Genomic DNA, 15,674 nt, shown 5'->3' with positions numbered 1-15,674 from the left:
AAAGCTGAACAACCATGGCCAAGTACAAATGAGTTGGACCTGAGCATATCTGGAGAAATCAATAGAAAACATTTGATTGGCCCATTGAATTGAAACCAGCAATACCGTACAACTTCCATGTGGTTAGATTTGCAAGCAATTTGTACAAAGCTGTAAATACTTTTTTTTTTCTAAGAAAGGATATTTGGTTCAATGGCTTTACATTTACAAAATCTATCAATGCCCAGAGATCTTGTACTACAGTAGTGGCCAAAATTGTAGAAAACTTTTGGGAAAAGTGTATTTTTGAGGTTTGATGGCCAATAACACCACTTTTTTTAAAAAAAAATTGGAGTTTCAAGATAATCATATTCCACTGCTGGAATGGCCTGGGAATAGCCCAGACCTTAACCCAATTGAAAATCTATGGAGCCAACTAAAGAAACTCGTTAGTCAGAAGCAATCCAGCAATAAAACCCAGTTAATAGAAGCAATCATTCAGTCTTGGTTTCACATTATAAAATGTGCAGAACTAAAAGACTTGGTTCACTCCATGGGAAGATGTTGTAAGGCTGTAATTCATGTTAAAGGTTACCCAACTAAGTATTAACTGATGTGATAATTTTTCTATATCTTGTTTTTTCTATGGTGATAATTTTTATATATCTCATTTTTTCTACGTGTTTCACTTTTCTTCTTTATACTGTAACTGCTATTCTAATAGCAAATTCTTCATAAAAGTTATTGCATTACATTCTTAATTAAATTATCTTTCCATTGATATATAATTTTATGGTATTACTCCAAAAGAAAGTGATGTTAGTAGCTAGTTTTAGAAAATACACTTTTCCCAAAAGGTTTCCACAATTTTGGCCACTACTGTATTTACAATGGCAACTCAGATAAGTATCTGAAGGGGGCCACTTGAGTTTCAAACCACATTTCTAACCCCATAATTGATTTGTTTGGGCTCCTTAGTCTATTTTGAGGGGAAATCCTTTAGCTTTGAACAATTTCTCTAGTCGGTAGGGTCAACTGTATGTTCAGGCAAAATCTACTTCCTTATGGAATCATGACATTCTAGCTCAGGAATGTAAGAATGGAATACAGTGTCCTTTTTCAAAAGAAGCTAAGATGGGACTGAGCTATTTGCCATTTAGTGAGACGAACAACTTTCATCCATATTCCAACAACTCTCTAGAAGTATAGGTAGCCCTCAACTTATGACCACAACGGAGCCCAAAATTTATGTTGGTAAGCGAGACATTTGTTAAGTGAGTTTTTTGCCCCATGTTATCACCTTTCTTACCAGAGTTGTTAAGTGAATCGGTGCAGTTGTTAAGTTAGTAACACCGTTGTTAAGTAAATCTGGCTTGCCACCTGACTTTGGTTATCAGAAGATCACAAAAGTGGTCACCTGATCCCAGGAAACTGCAACCGTCATAAAATATGAACCCGTTGTCAAGCATCCAAATTTTGATCATGTGACCATGGGGATGCTACAACGGTCATAAATGTGAAAAACAGTCCTAAATCCCTTTTTTCAGTGCTGTCGTAACTTTGAACGGTCACTAAACGGACTGTTGTAAGTCGAAGACTACCTGTATACAGATGTCTGTTAGTGATCTGTACCCCTTTTGGCAATCTGCAATTTGAGATAGTTGCTTCAGAAGGCACTTGTGGATAGTATGGAGCTGAAATGGCAATAGATGCAGCTATATGAACTCTATAATCTACCCCTTGACCCTATGTTAGCCAGCTACTCCCTGTCACTAGTGTTGGGATAAATTTCAGCTGCTATCTACTTGCTATCTGTAGCGTGTATCATATGGCAGCAAAGTCTCCCTGGCTGACCTTGGAAGAGTAAAAGTAAGGCAGAGATAGAGATGGAGGCAGAGATAGAGATAGAGATGGAGCAGAGGTGAAATCCAGCAGGTTCTGACAGGTTCTGGAGAACCGGTAGCGGAAATTTTGAGTAGTTTGGAGAACTGGCAAATACCACCTCTGGCTGGTCCCAGAGTAAGGTGGGAATGGAGATTTTGCAATATGCTTCCCCCAGGAGTGAGGAGGGAATGGAGATTTTGCAGTATCCTTCCCTTGCCACGCCCACCAAGCCATGCCCACCAAGCCACGCCCACAGAACCGGTAGTAAATAATTCGGATTTCACCACTGAAATGGGGGTAGAGAAAGGAAAGCCCCTGATATAGTAACTACACTGAGCATTGAGAAAGCAGGAAGTTTCTCTTTTCTGCTCTAGTACCGGATCCTCTTCCACTTCCTAATAACGTCCAGCCTGGATTTTTAACCTTTCACTTTCCACATAATAGGATTCCCAGTGTTGATTTATGGAGCAAAATAAGTACTATAATCCTTAAAAAACAAACAAAAAACTTCTTGCCATCCAGAATTTTGTTGGTTGCATGGGCGGCTCTTTATATATAATAACAAAAACTAATATATCTGAAAATACATCTCTCCCACCTTATCTTTACAATCCAAAAAACTAGGGAGGGTCCCTTCTGTGATGTTTGCCACGCCCACATTCCTTCTGTAGGTTCAGCTGCTTCTTATGTGATTGTTTCCTAGTCTGTAGTTCTCCATCCCGTCTCCCAAGATCGTTCTTCGTGTTTCATTCTGAGTGCCAAATTTTATGCCAGGTGAGATTGAACCAGACTTTATGAGAAAGCAAGTCCTACTATTAGACAGAGCAAGAAAGCGACTACCAATGGTAGATACTGAGAGCCACAGAGAATCAGCCTTAAGAGAAAGGCTACTTTACTGGTTTAAGATTCCATGTTTCTTTTCCTCATTAAGCTTTGACTGCTTAAAATGGATTTCCATATAATGAGAATGGAAATTAACTCAGCTGATTTGGTTGTTCATGCCAATTCTCGGTACCCTTGTCTCCAACTTTCTCCCATTCTTATGCAGCCTACATGCTTGCCACCCACAGCCTGCACAAATAATGAACAGACTGGAAGACCCAGTCAGTAAGAGAAGAGGCTCAGTATGCAGAAAGGGGGTGGAATGGCTTTGATATCAATCAAAGGCATTGAGCCTGCTACCTTTTGTATATTCATCAAACGTAGCAGACCTTTTTAGAAAGGGCACTTTATGCGATTTGGCTTCTGAAGTCTGCAAGTAGGTACTATTAAGTATTTCAAAAATACTTTTTTTTTAAAAAAATTCATTTTCAAGGTTTGGGAGGGAAGTTAATACAGTAATGTATAGAAAGAAAGTTTAACTCACATCAGATCGTCATGTGGCTGGTTTAGCTGGGCTGACAGATGTTGCTAGAAGTAAACTAGGAAGGGCAGGACTTCCTCATGCATGAAGCTTGTCCCTCACCTCAACTTTCTGGGCAATGGGGATAACAGGCACTTACTTCTTCAGAAATGTTCCTATCCCATTCCTTCTCCTCCTCCTCCTCCTCCTCTCCCCCCCACCCAGGTAAATAATTCAGATATCTTAAGAAAAAAAACAGCAAAATCTCTCTCATCATCTCATGAATAGCAGGGATGGTGGGGAGAAGACAGATTGAAGGTTGGTTTGAATTTTGCATTAAAATGATTCTGAAGCAGTGGTGGTTTACAGTAAGTCAAGGATCTCCAACCTTTGCACCGCGGCGCGCTACCAGACCACGTGGCCTATTTGGAATTGGGCTACATGAATGGCGGAGCAACAGGCAATCGCACTATGTGCGCTGGCCCACCACGTATGCCTAAAGGGCGGTGTGTGGACACGTGCCAGCCTGCCACTCCTGCAGGCCAGTTCCCCTCTCCCCCGTAAGACCACCAAACTACAAAGGTTGGGGACTGCTGATTTAAGTTCATGGGTATCCTGACAATAAACACTAGATCAAAATATCAGCTGAGGAGATAAGAGAGACAAAGGATAAGTGAGAAAGACTTTTTCAAATTTGACATCTAAACTACAGCATAGCTTTCTAGGAGTGGTGCACCTTTTATCCTGATGTGCATTTTCTTATTCTGTGTCTCTCATGATAGATGAGTAACAATCATGTTTGCATAAAACTGCTTCTTTTGCATAAATATTTATGGGGCTAAACATGGAATCCAGTACTGGGAGCAAAAGCTCATATGCCAGTTTCCCTGTGACAGGGCCTTAGAGTCAATTGTGCCTGGACTGCTATAAATAGACAATGTGGATGCCAATCCTGTGAGATGGTACACTTTCATCCCTCAGAAATGTACAGAAGTGGTTCATGTAGTCATTTCATTTTTTCATTGTCCTCTGTACAAGCAATGCCTCAAATGGACTTGCCTGTTTGGAGGGGACATTTATTTTCTTGGCCTTTTGTTTATGTTGGTAGAGAGGCAGAGTAGCAGGGGAAACAATTAGAAAAATTCTATACCTCGAAACATTCAGGCTATCTCATTAAAGAGCCTTACAAACTGGAAGAAATTAATGGGCATATAGGTTGTCTGCCTTCCCTGGTGCAGTAATTCACCAATCAGTTATAAGGTTGCTGGGAAGGAATGCTGAAATTTTCCTATTTAGGGGCAAATAAATGTCTTTCTAATCTGAAATGCTTCTCTCAGCCTTGCCTACGCCTTGAACATTAGTCTGTAATCTTCCCTTGCTGCTTCACCAAAACAAAACCCTCAAAGACCCCTTACAGATTATGCTTAGTCGGATATCAAAGCTGAAACCAGTGGACAACAGAACACTGCAGTCGGTTGCTGCAGTGATGCTAGAACATAATCAAAAGGTACACCCAGCAGTATCAGACTAAAATCCCTGGTAAATTTTCATTGCCAGACTCTAGAAGGGATATAAGCCAAGTCTTACAAAATAGTAATCAAGGATGTTAATCTTTCTTATTCTTATTCTTTTTTTTCTAACATTAAAATACAACACTTTGGGGTGGTTGAATTAACACTGCCTTTTACTAACGGAATAAATTAATGGTTGCTTGAGCCCTTTGAGGGTGTTTCTCATAAAGATAATAGGATACTGTTTCAGTCAATTTGCACAAGCATTTTAACCTATCGCTAGGAAGTCTAACTTGGTCCTGAAGTACATAACATACCTCCCAAAATATCCTCCGTAGCTACAATGACCGTAATTTCTTGGAAAAAATAAAGGAGGAACCTGAAAAAGGGGCAAATCCTTTTTCTATAAGGATAAAAAATTACATTTATAACGAAAAAAATATCTCAGACCATTCAGTCATTGATACCTGTTATAACAAGTGCCATCTGAATGCCAATTAATGTAATTCCTTTTGTATTTGCTGAGTAATGGCAGGAGTCCACTACTGAAATGAATGTCATAGCCCTCACAAACTTTTGAAGGCTGTTGTAAACATGTACTTTTTAATATGAATATTGCATTTCTTTTTATTCTTTTTTTATTTTATTTTATTTATAAGAGCCGAAGTGGCACAGTGGTTAGAGTGCAGTACTGCAGGTTATTTCAGCTGACTGCTAACTGCAGTTCAGCAGTTCAAATCTCACCAGGCTCAAGGTTGACTCAGCCTTCCCTCCTTCCGAGGTAGGTAAAATACCTCGGTATTACCCCAGGTAAAATGAGGACTCAGATTGTTGGGGGCAATATGCTGACTGTAAACTGCTTAGAGAGAGCTGTAAAAGCACTATGAAGTGGTATATAAGTCTAAATGCTATTGCTATTATTTGGGTAGTTTTTTATTCGTTCCAATTCAACAGACTGCGGGAAAGGAATTTCTGATAACTGACATGTTAATTTTTTTCCCTCTTGGCTCTGCTGTATTTTAGAGAGTGGTTCTTGGTAAGTATATATACACACTGTAAAGGGATTTAGAATGGACTCTGACAGAGATAGGAATGGGGGAAGAAAGGAGCAAGCTGAAGGGGGACTTTAACAAAAGAATACATAGTCCCATGATTGAAGGAAGTATGAGAAGGAAACTCAAAATAATATATTTATATCAGCCAGGTAGGGCAGGTTAAGAGCCAGGCATGGCAGGGATTCCAATAAGGCTCTTTATTGTTACAGGGTAAAATAACAGAATCTTGGAAGTATTTCAGTCTCTCTCTGACCCATCATACACTAAAGAAAATGGACTTCACCTGGAATCGGCAAGCCTAGATTAACAAGATGGGGAAACTGATTTGTACTGGATTTCTATCATTATTGAGACTTTTTTTTTTTTGGCTGTGCCTTGCCTATTCTTTCTTTGGACAGGAATTATCCTATATTCAGATTTTCTTTTTTTGTGGTAAATAGCGTAATTCATTAGTCATTTTTCCTTGCCTCTTCTCTCGTATCTATCATTAGGAAATAATAATAAGCGACTTGGAGAGTTTTTTGTACATTTCATGCAATTCAGATTAATTTCTCTTTGATGGAAGGATGCTGAAATCTATTTTAAATACCTAACTATACATTTCTTGCTAAGTAATTTCACTGCATTAGCTAAAGATGCCTGTGAGTGTGATAGTTGATATGATATGGAACAGAATTACTCAGAGGAGAGTGACGTTAGTTTTATTTCTCTTAGTGATTCATTGTTTTATACCTCCGGATTGCTGTAGGTAGGAGTAACTATAAACCCTCCTGCTACATTGACCTGATTTACACAGTAAACTAAGCCATGATTTTCTTACTAGGGAGAAATGTGGTGTACAATACTCAGATGACATTTTAGGCCAAAAATTAAACATCCAAAATAAATGTATTAAGCCCAAAAGTTGACCATACCCATTCATTTCCCGAAGATACTGAAAAAAATGATAAAAGTGCAGCTCCCAGCAAAAAAAGAGGCAGATGTGTCCAAATTAGAATGACAGGTAAAGTCAATCATTGGATTGCATCCAGTGGTATCTAGTCATCTCAGGTCTGCTTTAAAAGTTTGGGGGTCCATAGGAAAACACTGGAAGGAGATTGCATATATGACAATAGGTATTAGTCAGCATTTCTCTCTCTTTTTTAAAAAAAATATATTTATTGATAATTTTACATAAAGTAAAAGAAATCTAAAGAAAAAGAAAGAAATGAAATATTAAGAAAGAAGTTCAAGAAGGAAATGAAAGTTACAAAATATGACTTTGGACTTTTTCTTCAAAAGATAATTATAATCTTGTATTAGATATATTAGTTACTATACAAGTCCCTTTAGCCCTTCATTTAATTCCTTTTTTAAAATCTTCATAGATTATCATATTGTTTTCTTCTTTCAGCAAAAGGCCTATTTAAGGTTTCCAGTCTTCAAAAAAGATTTTGGTGGTGGCTTGTTCCCCCTCACCTTCCTCACCTTTCCTCAGTTTTGCCATTTCTGAAGATTTTTAAGAGTCCCTCTTTGAGGGAGATGGAAGGTTTAGAAACATGAAATATAAATAAAATTCTAATTTCACAATCTATTCCTCCATTCTGGGAATGTCATTGTTTTTCTATTGTTTAGCCAGCTTTTCTTAACTTTGTGTCCTTAAGACATATTTGACTTCAGCTTCCAGTTGATTTTGAGACATGTAGAAGAAAGTTATTCCTATTTGGAATTTGGGAAGCTGATGGGTGATCAGTAGTCAATCTGTTCTTATGAGATTTATATATAACTGCCATTTGTTTTTTTTTTGCTTAGATTATGTGTTATAGCTACAGTTATTTATATGGTTGTTTTAGTCCTTCAGTTTTGTTCCATGCCCAGATTTGCTTCCATAAGGAAGACAAAAATGCAATCCAATAGTTAAATAATTAAATGTTAATAGTGAGGACCCACTAAAGGATTAACATACAGCAGAAATGCAAATTAAGATCTTTTCAAACATGCTGTTGGTTGCAGAGAGATATGTACAGTGATGAAATGGAAAGGAAAAGTGAGGAATGGCAGGTTAAAAAGAATTGTAATTTTCAGCTGATCCTACCTGCAGATGCTAGGTGATCACATATTTTAATGGAAAATTCACCAGATGTCTTGTCACTGCAGAAAACTCTGAGCTGGCTTTAGATTAGGCTGCATTCAGGCTTGTCTAATTTTCAGTGGATCTGAGAATTTAAGTGGGTGGTTACATCCATCAACATGAATAACAATCAATGCTAGACATAGGAAGATAGATTGGGGATGGAGTGATATGCTGAGTAACATAGAATACTGGGGAAGGAACGTCTGGGCTAAAGTTTTCCCCACATTTAATAAGTTTTTAAGTTTCTTAATAATGCACAGCTCCTAAAATCTGCTTCCACCACCAAATGCTTAATTCAAATAATTGCAAGGATAAAAATTCAGAATGTTTAATGCAAATTTAGAAATAATAGCAGTATTATGACAAATACATTTACGGTATGTATTTTAATGCATGCAAAATTGGATGTAACTTTTAAGAATAGTGCAGAAGCAACAGTATAACTACATTAGTTTTACTGCAGAACTATCCTCCAAAACTAAAAAACCCCCCTTAGTTGATAAATTTAAAAGGCAGCCATTGCCTTAAGATCAATTTTAAATGTAAATGTTGCTGATAACACAAATTTGGGTGCAACAGATCGTTTACAGGCCAACACCCAAAACTAAAAAATCCTTTAGTTGATAATTTCAAAAGTCAGACATTCCCTTAAAATCAGTTTTAGGTGTAAATGTTGCTGACAACAAATTTGGGTGCAACAGATTTTTTACAAGCCAAATTGACAAAATCAATAGATTTTATGTATCATTCCCCAAAGAGAAGTTGTGTCAGGCTTTTTTTAAAACGAGAGATCTGAATGCAGTAAGATTACAACAGTTTGTTCTGTTGGGGTGCTGGGGAGGGGGAGAGGAATTAAAATTAAAAATAGTGATGACACTACACACTATATTCTGTAAAGAGGGGGGGGGGAAAGCTTGTAACCTAATCAAGATAAAGAAACTTGAAATGTGATATCAACATATTTAAATGTCCCCACTTTTTGTAATGGATCTTCATCCAAGACTCATCTGTTTTATGTGACATTTTTTTTGAAAAAAAATTGAAATCTTTGTTTTATTGTAATTTATGTTTGTTAGTTCTTATTAACAAAGGCGTTATTTCAAAGGTATGCCTCAGTTCTGCTTGCTTTATTTACTGAATACAATACTGCATAATCCTTATAAGGAGAAATGGGCATCTTAACCTCTGATAATGCAGGAGGATGGCAGTGTTCTAGCTTGTTTAAATGCAACTCATGACAGGGTCCTTTCTTGTTGAAATGCAAATTAAAAACAGCACCAGAACAAGGGCACACCCTTACCAGGGCCCTTTAATTGTTAAAATAAGATTAGATAACACTGAAAGGGCGAGATAGAATGTACCCTGTCTTTCTAGCATGCTCACAAATGAATTTATCAACTGCAGCTATTTTTCCAACAAGTGAGCAAACGCTGTGCCACAATTCATTTCTAGATCTTTTCAGCTTCTATATTTAGAGGTCTCCCATTAATAAAATGTGAAAATCATGCCTCCACTTTAAGCAGTCAAACTTTTATCCAAGTGAGCATGTTTGTTGGATTATGCGGCACCCTGAGAAAATATATATCCACTGAGGCAACCTCCAGCTGAGGTTACTTTATAAATCCTGAGGTTTTTTTTTTTTTGGTATTACTTCACCGCAGTTCTTTATCATTATAAGCAATACATGCTGATTCCTAGGCTGCTTCTAGCTAGTAATTTTAGGGTAGTCTCGCCTGTCTTATTGGCAGAATTCTATAGGAGTTCAGAAGATGATGCCTTACTTTTTTAACTTTTCTTTCCATCAGGAAAGGCAATAGAATTGCTGTTTTCTGATTAGGAGAGTCCATAAATGCCACTAGTTTACTGTTATGTATTTATTTAGATTTGTATTCTGTCTGTTCCCTTCAAAAAGCAGAAGGCACCTTCTCAGGGAATCTCCCTTTGTTTAATCCTCCCATCAAAAACTTTGAAATAAATTGGGCGACTGGTCCAAAACCACCCAGTGAGTTTCCATGGCTAAAAGTGGACTTGAACTCGGGTCTTACTAGCCTAACCTCCCTACCCATCACTGTGCACCTCTGTTTTTCTGCTTGTGCAAATGATTGCATGTTTATATCCTGGCAATTAAAGTTAAGATTGCTAAACTTAAGCATACTATTCCAACTGGGCAGTGGTGGGATTCAAATAATTCAAGTAATTTAACAACCGGTTCTCTGCCCTAATGATTTCTTCCAACAACCAGTTTGCCAAACTGCTCAGAAAGTTTAACAACCGGTTCTCCCCCCGAAGTGGTGTGAACTGGCTGAATCCCACCACTGCAACTGGGACAATGGCGGCGGAGCATCTTATAATTGAAGGTTGGCTTCCTTGCGCTCTTCTGTTGTTCTGTTAGTTTTGGCAGAAATATACTTTGCATCCTGTGGGAAAGTTTTTTTTAAAAAAAATATTGTTTAAATGATTCAAAAGAAGCGGATAGCAAATCCAGCACAGAAATGAACCCTTTCCCAGCCCCAACTATGATAGTGGTCATTAAATCTCTCCCTCCTGGGACCAAAAAAAAATAAATAAATAAAAAGTCAGCCCAGTTTACTTCATTAAAGCCGCCCAGTTATCTCCTGTCAGCCTAAGTTCCTTATCAACGACGATGCCTTGTTGTTACCATTCTGAGCCCCCGTGGGCAAAAGAAATCACGGGAGGGGGGGAGGAGGAGGGAGGGAGGGAGGAAGGAAAGACGGAGGGAGGGAAGGGGAGAAAGAAAGAGATGATGCCTGTTCGGAAGAGCCCGTCCTCATGTTTTATCATCCCCTTGCACGGAGCACAACGTCTGCAAGTTGACGAGGCGCAGCCACCGAGCCAATCAGGCTTTCCTCTCCTGCCTCCGTGTCATCAGCCTTCGGTCGGAGGCAACGCTTTTGCTTTGCTCTTCGGACTCCGAGAGAGAGAGGGGGGCAGATAAAATGCCAGCGCTGGGCTGCCTCTCGGGATGACCTCCTCTCCTTCGAGGATGTGAATGAAACAGCGGCGCGGCCCGGGGGGTGGGTGGGGGGAAGCCGCGCAGCCCAACAACTGAACAAGGCAGCCTGAGCTGAGTCGGACTGGCTGGGCCTTTCCCCGCTTTGGCAATCCCAGCGGCGTCTGTGGCCCTGGTGTTTACTTTTTTTTTTTTTTTTTTTTTGCCTTGAAAAAGGGGCTCTTTGGATTATCAGACCTCCATGTATGACAATTTGTACCTGCATGGATTTGAAGACTCTGAGGCGGTAAGTCTCTTTTCCTTCCTTCCTTCCTTCCTTCCTTCCTTCCTTCCATCCATCCTTCTTTTCCTTCCTTCCTTCCTTCCTTCCTTCCCTCCCTCCCTCCCTCCCTCTCCTTCCTTCCTTCCTTCCTTCCCTCCCTCTCCTTCCTTCCTTCCTTCCTTCCTTCCTTCCTTCCTTCCTTCCCTCCCTCTCCTTCCTTCCTTCCTTCCTTCCTTCCTTCCTTCCTTCCTTCCTTCCTTCCTTCCTTCCTTCCAACCTTCTTCTCTTCCTTCCCTCCTTTCTCTCCTTCCTTCATTGCCCTCTTTCCCTCCTTCCCTCCTTGCCCCCTTCCTTCCCTCATTCCCCCCCTTCCTTCCTTTTCAGGCTTTTGGCATGTTTCTCTCCCCACCCCCCCCACCTCCCCTCCTTCTTCAGCAATAACAAAGTAAGCAGAAGGAAAAGGATACCCAAGAGCTGGGCTCTTTCTTGGTGGGATGATGGCAGTGCATTTGATCTGCAGGCACCTAAAGTAATCCCAGGTTATGTAATTCTTCATTCAGCATCCCTGAAAAGAAAGGCAGGGGTGGAAAGCATTGGGTTGATAGACTGTGCATCCTGGGTTCTCAAGGCAGGCTGGAGGAATGCTTTCCCGGGGGTTTCTAATTTGGAAAAATGTTCTCGCCTCTGTGCCACTATGTTCAACGTCTAAAAGAACATGGGAATGGTGCACAAAATGCTACCCTCTCTGCTTTGTTTAAGCAGACTGTTATTTTCCAGACCTGATCCCCCCCCCGCCTTTTTATCTAGCCAAATAATCAATGTAGATCCATTTGCTTTTCTTGAACAAAGAAACAGCACAAGTGGTTGGTGTAATGCAATCCTGTAACATCACAAAAACAGTAGGGATGCTTCTAAGAAGCTGATTCCTAAGACGGAGGTGTCATGTTGACTGGTCTTGTCATTTTACGAGATGTTGGTACTCCTTAATAAAATACCTGCTCTCTTAAGCCAGGATAGGCATTTATAGGAATTGATTGCCAATTATCTGAAAGCCTGTGCTAGTTGGAAGCCAGTTGAATGTAGATTGGAAAAAGATAATTGAGGACAATAAAGCATAATACTGTAACTGTCTTAGTCAAAATCTTTACCTCTACAGTTTAAAAAAGTCCTTAGGGGGCAATGTTTTCTCTGGACAAAGAGAAAAGTGCTTAGATTGACACAATAAGGTACATGCTGTTCCACATTAAAGGAATATGTTACATAAGTTTTATCGCAAAGGCATAAAAATGCAGTGATTATAACATAAAATGGTCTATGTATCAATGGGGGCCTTTAAGATCAGCACTGATAAGATCCATTTGGAAATGGACAAGATCTCATGTATTTTGCAAATGTCCCTGTTGCTCTAATGCTCTTTGGAATACAGCTGCAGAGTACCGCATTTTGAGATTGATTCAGCCACCAATATTTGTTATTGTTACAATTTTTCTAATAGGAAAGTTGAAATTCAAAGTGAGTTAAAACAAAATCTCTTTTGACTTTCAAAACTTGCTGTTTGATTTATTGATTTTATACTGGCATTTCTGCATCCGGCAGATATTTTTTCCACAATGTATATTTTCCCAAACTTCCCTGTCAGTGCATTATTTTTTTTTTATTCTGAGCTAAGGTTTGTTAATACATTCATAACTTTTTTCAAAAGAAGGCAAGAAATTTTCGGTTAATACCTCTTTGGATGAATGACTGGCACTGCAGAAATATACCAGAAATATTTTTAAGTGAAATAGCCAAGCTCAGTCGGTAAAATGTCTTGTCTTGAGTTGAGGACACCCGGATTTCTGGATTGCTCATCATTAGCTCTGCAGATGGACTATAACCCCTTCCTTGTCAGGCTCATTTCCCTCATTCAAGGTGTAGCAGGCACAGAAACCTCTCATTCAATATTGTCCTGTGAATGAATGAGAAGCTGCTGTGAAAAAAACCCCTGAAACACAAAATATATTGAACAAGAAAAAATAAAGCCAGCTGCGGTACAGAATTTCTACATGATTCACTTTATACACTCAGCCAATACCTGCTGGTTTGTGCATGGACTAAAAATAGTCCGCTTTGGCCAAGATAATCATTTCCTTCCCTGGATACCGAAGGAACCGTACTTTGTTGCACAAAGTTCATGCTTCTTCCAGAGAGCCTTTAACATTTGCATGGCTCATGCTATTGCCAGCAGACTGTCATGAGCACTTGCTGGACATGGCTGATGATGTGAGTGATAATGCTGGGGCCATTGTGTGAAATAGATTACTTATGCTTAAAATTGATGTGTACTGTCTGGGTTGGAAGAGTAATGGTGGTGAGAGTAGGGAGAGGTCTGTTGAATTGGGGTGGGAGAAGTCCATGTTATCCTTCACCGCACTGGGATGTTTGTCCTTGTAAAATATACCTTTGTGGGTGTGGGTATTTTTAAAGAGATTTCCAAAAAGGAGACTTCAAACCGATAATGATTCCATAATCTCCCTTACTTAAAAAGCCTGTCTTAAGCTGTTAAGATTCTGAGAAGTTATTTGCCAGCAAAGGGCAGCCTGCTTGCATTTTCTATTAAGCCAAGATTGTGACCTATTCAAGGGAATATTAATTGTAGTTTTGTATATGAATCTTCTTTCTCCCTTTCCCCCCTTCCTTTTCTTAAAGAGGAAGTTTTAGGACAGAAATTAAATTATACTGCTCATGCTGCATTGATAATAATGCAAAAGAATATATAACTCCGGTTTAGTGAATAAGAGTATTATGTTCAAAGTTGAGGCCTTCTGTCACCGAGTTGCTGTTCTGCAGGAATGGGCTGGTAAGAACTTAAAGAAAAAGGGTATTGTAAAAATGCGTTATATGTGTGTTTCTCACTTAAAATGTATGAGTTAAGGGGTTGTAAACAATTCTGGTTTGGTAGAAATCTAAACAAAGCGACCAAATTGTTCAGCTGGGTTTTCATGTATAAAAATACAAAGACATGAATTGAAATTGGGTTTTTTTGTTTGTAGGGAGAATATCTGTAACTAAAGACCCTCACATTGTAACATGAATAGGTTGGAATGACTCAAGAGTAGTACGGCAATTTTTACTGCAGTATGCCTTATAGAATCTAGGTTGCTCAAGTTTGATGCCTGACCCATGCTGCTATGCTGCCAATTCACGAATAAAGTGAGGATTTTGAAGAAAGCCAAAATGTAATTTGAAGATTTTTCAGATTCCAAATTAGTCTTGGATGGAAGGACAATTTGTGGAGATAGGTGCTAATTAATATTTCCCACCTGTCATAATTTTTTTAATGAGCAGTTTTGTATGTATACCTCAGGCAAGCACAGAAACTTCTCATTCAAGATTGAGAACATTTGGAGACAAATACTGTACCCGTGGCAGGTGGTAGGATCTTGCTGACCTTGGATGATTAGTAGTTGGAAGGGAAACCAACTGTAAAACCAAGATGTGTTAGCTACTCTGGAAAGTTGGAAAAAAAAAAATCGCAGAAGTGGAAAGTGGCTAGCTAATTCTGGAATCCTGCCCAGAAATCTGCATGGAAGTCTTTATATAGTCAGAAAGACTCAAGCTGAATTCAGGAGAATGTTTATTTTTACCTTATACTTTGTTAGTGAAAGAAGCTCACTCATGTATCATGCCAGAAGAGAAAGTAATTGCTATCAAAGATAAACAAGAAAAAAAGGTTTGTTCATTTAAGAATATAAATCATATTTTTATTTATGTTTATTTATAAAGTAATAAGGGTTTTTTATTTAAATGTAGATAGCAATAGCACTTAGGCTTATATACCATTTCACAGTGCTTTACAACCCTCTCTAAGCAGTTTACAAAGTCAGCCTATTGCCCCCAACAATCTGGGTCCTCATACCCACCTCGGAAGGATGGGAGGCGGAGTCAACTTTGAGCCTGGTGAGATTCGAACTGCCAAATTGCAGATGGCCAGCAGTCAGCAGAAGTAGCCTGCAGTACTGCATTCTAACCACTGGGCCACCACGGCTCTTATTTGCTTCATAATATCCTGGTCTTATTTGCTTGACGTTCTGTTCAGATGGCTTGCCACAACATATGACCAGCATGGAGTCTTCCCATGACGGTTATATGTTCTGACAATCATAAAATGGGTTGGTCACGTGACTGAACAAGCTTTGCAACTTCTTTGTGTGTGCTATTGTTAAGCAAACCAATAACAGCAAAACTGTATTAAGTTGTGGTCCTGTGACTGTGAGATACCACAAATGACTAAGTGAGGCAGTGTTGCCAAGATCCCAAATCTCAAGTCACATGACTGTGGAGGGGGCCCAACTGTTGGAACTTTGAACCCGGGTTGTAAGTTCCTCTTTTCAGGTCCATTGTAACTCTGAAAGGTTGTTAACTGACCAGTTGTAAGTTTGGACTGCCTGTATACAATGCAGTTCAAAAAGCCTTTTGAAGCATGTCTTTGGCCTTCAAAGAGGCATGAGTAAAGACTTGCTTAGAACAAAAAAAAGGAATTAGTCCAGCTCAAGGTTGACTCAGTCCAGACCTTAC

The 15,674-nt window shown here is 39.2% G+C and overlaps 1 protein-coding gene across 3 annotated transcripts in view; it reads left to right on the top strand.

The window, feature by feature from the left end:
* The window catches only part of CACNB4 (calcium voltage-gated channel auxiliary subunit beta 4), a 128,595-nt gene that overhangs the window by 40,108 nt on the left and 72,813 nt on the right, over positions 1-15,674 (top strand). Inside the window, exon 1 of one of the 3 annotated variants that reach the window (XM_034425058.3) lies at positions 10,626-11,141. The exons of the other annotated variants lie outside the window; for them this stretch is intronic. Coding sequence (XP_034280949.1) covers positions 11,097-11,141 — 45 coding nt within the window. The 5' untranslated portion in view covers positions 10,626-11,096. Of the gene's footprint in view, positions 1-10,625; positions 11,142-15,674 lie in introns of those variants that run through there. 3 annotated transcript variants of the gene reach the window in all.

The sequence above is a fragment of the Pantherophis guttatus genome, chromosome 1, assembly GCF_059756535.1.
Source record: "Pantherophis guttatus breed Tessera chromosome 1, ASM5975653v1, whole genome shotgun sequence".
Classification (NCBI taxonomy): domain Eukaryota; kingdom Metazoa; phylum Chordata; class Lepidosauria; order Squamata; family Colubridae; genus Pantherophis; species Pantherophis guttatus.
This window is presented reverse-complemented; position numbering and strand designations above follow the sequence as displayed.